Source organism: Astatotilapia calliptera, chromosome 12 (assembly GCF_900246225.1).
Source record: "Astatotilapia calliptera chromosome 12, fAstCal1.2, whole genome shotgun sequence".
Classification (NCBI taxonomy): Eukaryota; Metazoa; Chordata; class Actinopteri; order Cichliformes; family Cichlidae; genus Astatotilapia; species Astatotilapia calliptera.
This window is the reverse complement of record NC_039313.1, coordinates 7,116,142-7,125,884: the sequence shown is the minus strand read 5'-3', so window position 1 is coordinate 7,125,884 and position 9,743 is coordinate 7,116,142. Positions and strand designations below refer to the sequence as shown.

The window sequence follows — 9,743 nt, the reverse complement described above, 5'->3', positions numbered from 1 at the left end:
ATCCAAGAGGTCACAAAAGAACCCAGAACAAGATGTAAAGAATTACCTCAATGAAGGTCAGAGTTTTTTTTAAATGAATTAGAAAGAGAGTGAGCAGAAATTCCATCCATGGGAGAGTTCCAAGGTGAAAGCTACTGTTGGCCAAAAGAAGACTAAGGCTCGGCTCATTAATAATAAAACAAAACAAAACATGGCCACGGTTTCCATAGCTGAACGGCTACATCCAAGCCTCACATCACCAAGCAAAGTGTTGCATGCAGTGGTTTAAACAATGCCACCACCGGACTCTAGAGCACTGAGGTGTGTTCTCTGGAGTCTGGCAATTTGAATGAGTCTATGAGAACCTTCACAGACTATGTTTGTAACCAGAAGGCCAGTACTTGTGACAATTGTAAAGAATGGTGGAGGGAGGATTATGGTTTTGGCTTGTTTTTCAGGAGTTAGGCTCAGGGCCTTAGTTCCAGTGAAAGGAACTCTTAACGTTACAGCATCCAAAAACATTTTGGACAATTGGCTGTCTGTATCTATGTGTTAGCGACAGACCGGTGACCTGTCCAGGGTGTACCCTGCCTCTTGCCCTAAAGACAGCTGGGATAGGCTCTGGCGACCCTGAATTGTATAAGTGGAAGAGAAGGGATGGAGGTTGTTTGTTGTTGCGTAAATATCCAAATGAATACTGGTTTATACAAGGGATGTCACTTTGTTGCCTTTACAGTGCATCTCCGTTTTTAAAAATCCCGTGTGTGTGTGTGTGTGTGTGTGTGTGTGTGTGTGTGTGTGTGTGTGTGTGTGTGTGTGTGTGTGCCAGGAGAATAAAACCTGATTGGCTTCCCTTCAGGAAGCTGGGTGGTGTCTGGTCCTCTTTCTGTGTGATTGAACTGCTCCTCACTTTAAGGTCCAGCATAATAGACTACCCAAACAGAGAAATGTCTGGCTTCACTCTAGGATCTATAGCTAATGTCCTACAACAGAGAAAGACGTCCAAATATTAAGACTGCATAAAGAGTTGGGGCAGCTTATACTGCCTTGCTTCTAAATAACTGTGCCTATGACAGATGTAATTCATTGGGTTTGTGGTTTATTGGATGTTTTCTGGCAGAAACTTCATAATTGGGCTTTACTGTAAACATCTCCACCCCCTTTCTGCCTGTGGGTGATGGGCTAAGATCTGTCTGTGGCAGATGGGGAAACAGGATTGTTTGGTATGTCGATGCACCATCCTGATTTGATTTATTGAAACAAGCTTTGGCTACTTCTTCCCACAGTGCAGAAACATTAAAACGTGTTGGTTAGCAGAAGTGGACACAGAAAATGACCTGTAGGTATCTCATATGGGCAGGGCTTGTCACTCTGTCCTAGGCTTCCTGCCAGTACTCCTTCAGCAGACAAAAACACACCTGGACACAGACACTGACTGTAAATCATTTCTACCGCTTCTTCTGCAGATAAATGCTGTAATGTGGGCTTTACTCCACATGAGGTCAGTGTTGTACTACTGCACAGGCTTTGGTTAAACAGTGCCTGCTGCAGTATTTAAACTGACCCCTACACTACAGGGATCCAGTGAGTCTTCAGTGCTACAGGGTTATTTTGCATGGTTTCTGATATAAATGCATTCTGACTGATCACCTTTATCCTGTAATTAAACTTTTCAATCATGCTGGCAGTCCTTAAACAAGTATTCTGTCCCTATCCACAGGACACAATGACTGACTGAATGAGTTGGCGACTGTGAATTAACATGAATCATATGTTATGACTTTCTCCCTCTCCTCATCTCCAACCTGTGGCAACAAATGGCTGCCCCTAAGTAAGCCCCTCCTTAGTTATGCAGCAGATTTCTTCATTGGAAAAGAGTTTTTCCTTCTCACAGTCACCAAGAGTTTACTTAAAGGGGGTCATCTGATTGCTGTTGGGTTTATTTTCTCTGTTATTGTAGGGTCTTTATGTTACAATATAAAACAGTCTTTCTATCGCCTGTTGTTTGGTGCTATATAAATAAAATTAATTTGAATCGAATTGAATTGACCTCACAGTCACCATATCTCAACCCAGCCTTATATTATAATATCTGTTAAACACAGTAATGATGGTGCATCAAGGACAATGTGGCTTTAAGTAGCTTGCCAACAAACATTTTGACTCTACTCATGCCAGCCTACCTTTGAAATTGGTGGGCAACAACACTTCTCCCATAAGTGTTCCGTTAAGAACACACAAAGGATTCCCAGAAAATATCCTCCAACCATTACACCTCTACTAGCAGACTGGACCACTGATACAAGGCAGGATGTATCCATGCTGTTTACACCAGATTTGGACCCTGCCATCTCAGTGTTGCAGCAGAAATAGAGGCTCATCAGAGCAGGAAACATATTTTCAATCTTCTGCCGTCCAATTTTGGTGAGCCAGTGTAAATTGCTGCCTCACTTTTCTTGTTTTTGGCTGAGAGTGGAACAAACAACAATGCCCCGTTCAGTGTGCCTTATATCACCTTGTTTCCCATTCTGTCGCTTGGTTTGAACTTCAGCAGGTTTTCTTGATCATGTTATGCATAAATTGCTGCCATTTTATTGGCTGATTATATATTTGCAATAGCACACAGTTAAAGAAGTAGAGCTCATAAAGTAGCAGTTTAGTATATGTCAAGCAGCTCTCTGCACTGCAATAATCAAAACATCAAATGAGGTAATGTCTTTGGAAAAATCATGTTAATCTCTCCAATAGTTCACGAGAATCAATACCAAGAACCAGGAAGCTCTTGTGGTTGTGCTGTCTTTTCCTTGAAACCCACAGGTTGATTCCCCAGACATGGGTTAAGTCCAGTCCTAAACTATATATTTTTATTTTAAACTTTTTAAACTATAGCTAAATTGGGAAAATTAAAAATTTGAAGGTACCTTCACAACACTTACAAATGTTTAGTTATTTAACCCTTTAGCAACTAATCTAAAGTTATCTTACAATAAGTAATCTTACTATACCTACCCTAGCTACCTTTATGTCACCCACTGGTCTCTGAAGGCCCCTTTTACATTCTGGGAACTAACGTTTCTGCCATTGCCATCATGGTTAGAAAAAGCAGATGCGACAAAGAAGGTTTGGTCCGACTCTCAAAGCAAAGGTGCATTAGCTAACAACTTGTGATTGACAGGTCGTTAGCTAATAAGTCTCCATTTTGCAAGATAATATGACGAAGATCTACAAAATAGATAACGTTTTAATTGAGCCCATAAACTCAGAAAGAGTTAACAGATCTGGGTCAAATCAGAAAGTTGTTTTCCCAAATATCTCCAAAGGTTGATTCTGTTCATCTGGACGTAGCGTTTTCAGTGGGAGAAACGTTTCGTCACTCATCCAAGTGACTTCTTCAGTCTCAGTTGACTGCAGGTTTCTCCAATCTTATAAAGAGTCAGTGGTCGTTGATCAATGGTCATGAGAATTTGTATAATCATGATGAAGGAACTGACCTCCCAGCCCATCGTCCCATCAGTGGGTTGATTTCAGTCATTATGCAAATGTACTGTTTATAGTATTGGGGAAACCTGCAGTCAGCTGAGACTGAAGAAGTCACTTGGATGAGTGACGAAACGTTTCGCCCACTGAAAACGCTACGTCCAGATGAACAGAATCAACCTTTGGAGATTTACTTTACCTGGATGATTGAGAATGCATCAAGATGTTTTCCCATATACGTCTAAAATTACTCTAAGTGGTTTTGCTACCACAGCTATTGCCATCTGGGAGCCTTCAGATAGAATGCAGTTTTATTTTTCATACCCAGAAGCTACACCGATCTTTTATGCTGTCTACGACTACAAAATCAGGAGTTAGTCTTGCAAGTGTAGCTTATAGCCATTATCCAAGCGAGGCTCACTAACGTCTTATAAATGGAAATATTTAAGCCAAAATGTGCAGTCTGTCCACAAATTATCCACACACTTTTACAGTTTATTGTGTTGTAAATTTAATTGACTCTACACCCAACAACTCACAACAATAAAGGAAAAAATATAAGGTTATTGCAAATGTACTAAAAATCAAAGCTGAAATGTGAATCACGTCTGAGCGAAATGACACAGAACAGGAAAAAAGTCCATCTTATGCAGGGTGAATGCTGCCAAAGACAGCTGATTTTAGCAGACAGTCCAGTCTGTGGTTCAAAGTCACAAACTTTCCTGATACTTGGCTTTGGAACTGAACAGCAAGACAGCACTAAAAACTCAATATCCCACCGTGACAGGAAGAGTATTCCACAATCAGACATTGGTCTAAAAACACCAGATATCAGCAGTTTAAAAACCAAGAGGATTACATTAGCAAGGGGGTAACAAGGTCATTAATAAGAAAACACAATTACAAATGGTTGTGTATGCTCAGTTCAAGTATACTATTAGTATACATATATACATGTGGCTGTTCAACATGTAAAGTGTCCTCAGAAAACAGAGGACCAGTTTGATAGCACCATTAAAATAACACTGGATTCACACATTGTTGTACAAAAGAATAAAAGAGAAAAAAACATATCTGGAACAGACAAACAGGGAGGAATGCATTCTCTATTTGTTGTTAGAGGATCTGTGGTGCCACAGGATGGAGATCAGGTCTTCTGTTGCCTTATGAAGCCAGCATGTAAAGCAGCAAGACAAAATTTGACAGCATGTTACTGTAGAGCAGTCCTGTGATCCTCATGTTAAAAGAGTCCCACTGACTGGAAGCCTAAAAGCCACACTGGAGTTAAATATAAAATCAAATGTCTTAAAGTACTTTTTATTGTGATATTTGAATTTGCAGCTGATAGTTTTTGAATTGAAGGGAAAACATCCGATGCATGGTACCTGCAGATACAAGCTAACGACAGGAAGCAATCCATTTACACTAGCTTACAACAGAACACTGATAACATAACAGGACCAATGACATGGATTTGTGTTTCTACTATATCATGTTTTTCTGAAAAAAAAAACAACAACAACAACTTATAGGTGTAACTTGGAGAGAAACTTGTACTTTTAAACCAACATTTAGCACATCTCTGTTGCTAACAGGATTATAAAGCCAAACAAGACACATTTATACCACATAATGCCTGTCTCTTAAATATTTGCAAACTATCATGTGAAGCGTCAACAAAGGTCTATATATTAAAAGCTTATTAGCTAAACCAATTGGGAGCTTCCTGTATGTTTGACAAGCAGTTCTTCACTGCTCAGTCAATGCATCATCATAATAGCTTGAAAATGGTATGTGTTTGATTTAGCTGATGCAGCTAGAACGTGATGCAGTTAAAATGATTTCACTGGTTACATAAGACCCCAATCCCACAGGTGTAGACACCTGTTTGTATTTACTCCCCAAATGGTTGCAAGTATTTGCTGGTAGTTGCTGTGAAATTGAATGCTTAAGACCAATTTATGCAGACCTAGAGACCAATCAGTGACTTTTTGCTAGCATACATGCTAGCAAAAAGTGTGTATTCCACAGCCAGTTGGTGTATGGTTACTGGATGTTGCTAGCGTGAAATTGGTTGCAAAAAAAGTATACAGTGCTACACTGAAAACTTCCTTGCTATTGCTTTGCTCACTAGCAGGTTGTCACAGTCAGCAGTAGTTAGCATGGAAATCAGCGACTTGTTTGGAAAAATTTACAAACTACTCTATAAGTTGTAGTGAAGCTGTGAAAACCGTGACACCAACCAGAAATGGAGACTGTTTACCTTTAAAGTAAACGTAGAAGTTGAAACATGTTGGTTTCAGTTGTAAGGTGGAACTTTTTTGCTGACCAACAGCCTCCCTGTGGTTCTGCAATGGACTTTTTGAAGTTTCACTAATGCAGAGTGGTTAGGTCACCAGTGTTTGCACTAAATCGGCATCTCAGCCAAATCAAAAGTAGGTTTACTGTAGCCAATATTTGCAGCCAATAACATTCAGTGACAGCTAGCAACCTCCAGTAACCACTTGCCTACTGGTTGATGAATGCATATTTTTCCTTACTCCTTGAGGTTGCCAGGGGGTCTCTAGACCTGTGTGACTGAGGCACATAATAATAGTAACACTGAAGGTTTACAATAAAAATAATTAAAAGGATTAGATTTTAAAGAGTTTTTTTTTAACTGTGTTTGTTTCACTTTAGAACATTTTTTTCGACAGTTTGTGGGTTCTTATGTTTTAACTTACTGTATAACCTGCACCTCATAGTAATATAAATGTGTACTGACTGCAGTACACGTTTGCAACACTTCAGCAACCTGGAAATTGTAAACCACTAGAGGGCAGCATAACAAGCTGATCAGAGGATCTTTAAGCTGGGCAGACACTGTGCGATTTTTGGCCCATTTTGAGCCGATTTTTCAGTCGTGCGACTGATTTTGGCCTTCATCGTGCGTCGTGCATCGTGTAGTATACGTGGGGTAACGACAAGCGATTAACACCTCACGACCAGCTCCCGATCATCAATCGCTTGGTCGTGAGGATTTCAAACACCGCAGCTTCTCACACTGCGCACGCGCAAACACAGATTTCGGTGAAAAAGACGGAGCAGCGCAGCAGAGAGTGCAGCGTGTGATCTGGACACAAGCGATGGAGGCACTTGTAGAACTTTGGAAAGCTCATCCGAGCCTTTTCGATGTGGCCTCACAAAATTATCACGATCACAACACAACAACCGTGAAAATAGTTGGATGGACATTGCTGCTCAATCACAGCTGCCCGATCAGTGTTTTTCATTAGCAATTTAGCAAAGTTGATGGTGGTGGTGTGCGTGTCTGTGTGAGTGAAAGACAGAGAGGGAGACTGAGCGACAGATTTTCTGTTAACCTTCATTTTTATGGACGCACAGTGTAAGCACTCAGGTCGCATCAGAGCATCGGGTCGTATAGTGTGAGACCTGCATCGTGACCTACGAACTTCTAACCCCTGCGAGTCAATCGCACAGTTTGAGCAGGAGCTGAATCGCGCGACTGAAAAAATCGCACAGTGTCTGCCCAGCTTTAGCCCAGCATAAGGTAATGTTGGCAGGCATACTAAATCAAAAGCCCCTATTAGAAGTGATTATTGCTTGCTGTAAATAGGAAATATAATATTCCTTTCTATATTTCTTTCAACATACTTTTATATGATCAGCTTCTTCAGAGACTTTTAGTGCTACTCTTCTATGAAATGTGACCACAATCTTGTCAGTGCAGTGTGCAGAGCTAAAATGGCTTTGGGCACTTTAAGGCACTTTAATACGTCACGTTTCAGCCATGGTAGATTAGTTTTCCAGCTGAACCAGGCAATTAGCACTTGTAATTGGTGATGAACGGGCTGTTTTGCTTTGCAGAAATTGCTTCTGCCACAGCTTAATTTGAAAAAAATTCCTCACTGAAGATGTGACGCTTAAATAACATTTGCAATAGGAAGCTTAGTTATCTGGGCTTCAGCATGTAAAAAACATTTCTGAAACTGCTAAAAAAAATGAATGGAATGAAAAATAGCCTGCATTTCCACACACAGGCTGCTGTGTTTGCTATTGATGATTCCTGTCAATCTTCAGGCGACCTGGCACAGACAAACCAAACTCTTCAGGGAGAGTTTCAGGGAAAAACACACACAGACATACACACAAAAGAAGTGCAGCAGGGTTCTTTTAAAAAGCTGCATTTCAAAGTAGGCAGACTCGTAATGACATTCCTCGATACTTCGCCTTGTGTAATACACCTGCCACTAACCTGCAGGTCTGTAAAAACAAGTTCTCTCTGTCACAGGGCATACAGAGAGTTTCACCGTTCTCTTGCTCTTAACCAGAGAGGTTGGAAGTGTTGTTAAAGTAGCTGCCTCTGCACGGACAGAAGGGGGAATCAAATATTCTGTCTGCCGGAGGGAAACGGGAGGGGAGAGGGTCAAAGAAAGCGACTGCCTCATGGATGAGGCGAGCGTAAAAACAGATGCTTTGACCAGGGCATGGCTGGTCAGAGGAATCCACGTAGATGAGATGTGTAGTGGTTGGTTGGCTTCAGCTGGTCTTTCTGCTGAAAGCATAGGCCAGTTAACTCCACTCCTCTGCTCTGTCTTTACCTGTGGGTCACCTGGTTGCTGTGGAGGCCCGGGAATGTCTGTTCCGTTTCACTGCTTAATGAGCCACCTAGAAGTTCAGCAGCAGAGACAGACAGTTACCACCTACACATTTTGTCCTTGTTTTACACTTGTAGAATCACTCACTCTAATTGTCAAGCATAGGAAATTGAAAAAATAAATAAAAAGAAGCTCACAGGGTACTCATTAGCATTCATGTGAAATAGCAGGGCAACTCATTAATGAAAGATTAAAATCTGAAACTGTTTAACAAGTTTAGTTAGTTGGTTAAAAAGTAAGTGTAGTAAACACTTTACCAAACGACAAAGAGCAGATATAGCCTTATCATCTTACCATTATGGCAGCTGTACATCCACACACGATGGCCATCATATCGACATCTGCATTTCGTGAAGTTATTGGTGTAGTCCGACTCTGGCACTTCGTAGTTTGGATTAATTATAATCTGCAAGAGGGAGGGCATGAATGAGACGCTATAGCTGCAGTTTGAAGCCATTGTATGAACAGCTGAATCTTGCTGAACTGTTGGTTCTCTAGCAAAAGAGCTAAAGGCGAGAAACATCACCTGGAAAATGTAATCCCCGGGTTTCAGATCAGTAATGTCGACCCACTGGCAGTCGATGTCATGCCTGTAGGTATCCCAGCAACCCACAGTAATACCCTGGTCTCCAAAGTTGGCACATTCATACCTCTTTTCAATACCTGCAATAACAAAATATAATAATATTTGTCATTGCTTATCGGGCATTGACAAACTGAAACTCATCTAGTTTCCCTCTGTCTTTACACACTATTACTATGCACCCCTCTTTAATCATTATCTATTATTAAACTCTGGCTTTCTCTCCTTGCCTTTTATCCTGTTTTGCTCTGCTCTCTTCTCTTTCATATTCCCAGAGGTTTCTTCCTGTTAAAAGGGAGTTTTTCCTCCCCATTGTCACCACGTGCTTGCAGGGGGCTGTGAGATTGTTGGAGTTTCATTCTACTATTGTAAGTTATAAAGGGTCTCGAGATGACTGTTAATCTGAATTGGCGTAATATAAATAAAAGTGTACTGGATTTTATTTAATTGAATTGAACTAAATCAGGCAACCTCAAATATATGGGTTCAATTTTAAAATTCCTGCTGAAAAACTGAAAGATCCTGGAAAAGCTCCTTACATCTTGGAGAACTGTGGAGCTGCTTAATAATTCTGAAATTAAAAGTCAACCTTTTCACCTTAGACAGTGTCAAGTCACCCTTTTCAGTAACCATATTGTTTAAAGGAGCTTTAAAAGTCCATTACTGAACACATACAGTGGGGCAAAAAAGTATTTAGTCAGCCACCGATTTTGCAAGTTCCCCCACTTAAAATGATGACAGAGGTCAGTAATTTGCACCAGAGGTACACTTCAACTGTGAGAGACAGAATGTGAAAAAAAAAATCCATGAATTCACATGGTAGGATTTGTAAAGAATTTATTCGTAAATCAGGGTGGAAAATAAGTATTTGGTCACCTCAAACAAGGAAAATCTCTGGCTCTCACAGACCTGTAACGTCTTCTGTAAGAAGCTTTTCTGTCCCCCACTCGTTACCTGTATGAATGGCACCTGTTTGAACTCATCATCTGTATAAAAGACACCTGTCCACAGCCTCAAACAGTCAGACTCCAAACTCCGCCATGGCC

General features: G+C 40.7%; 1 protein-coding gene across 1 annotated transcript in view; it reads right to left on the bottom strand.

Annotated features, from left to right (window-relative positions):
- Positions 1-6,947: 6,947 nt before the first annotated feature.
- The window catches only part of LOC113033470 (lysyl oxidase homolog 2B), a 43,221-nt gene continuing 40,425 nt past the window's right edge, over positions 6,948-9,743 (bottom strand). The window contains 3 exon segments of the mRNA XM_075410387.1: positions 6,948-8,124; positions 8,409-8,520; positions 8,641-8,777. Of these exon segments, the coding sequence (XP_075266502.1) occupies positions 8,054-8,124; positions 8,409-8,520; positions 8,641-8,777 (320 nt within the window). The 3' untranslated portion in view covers positions 6,948-8,053.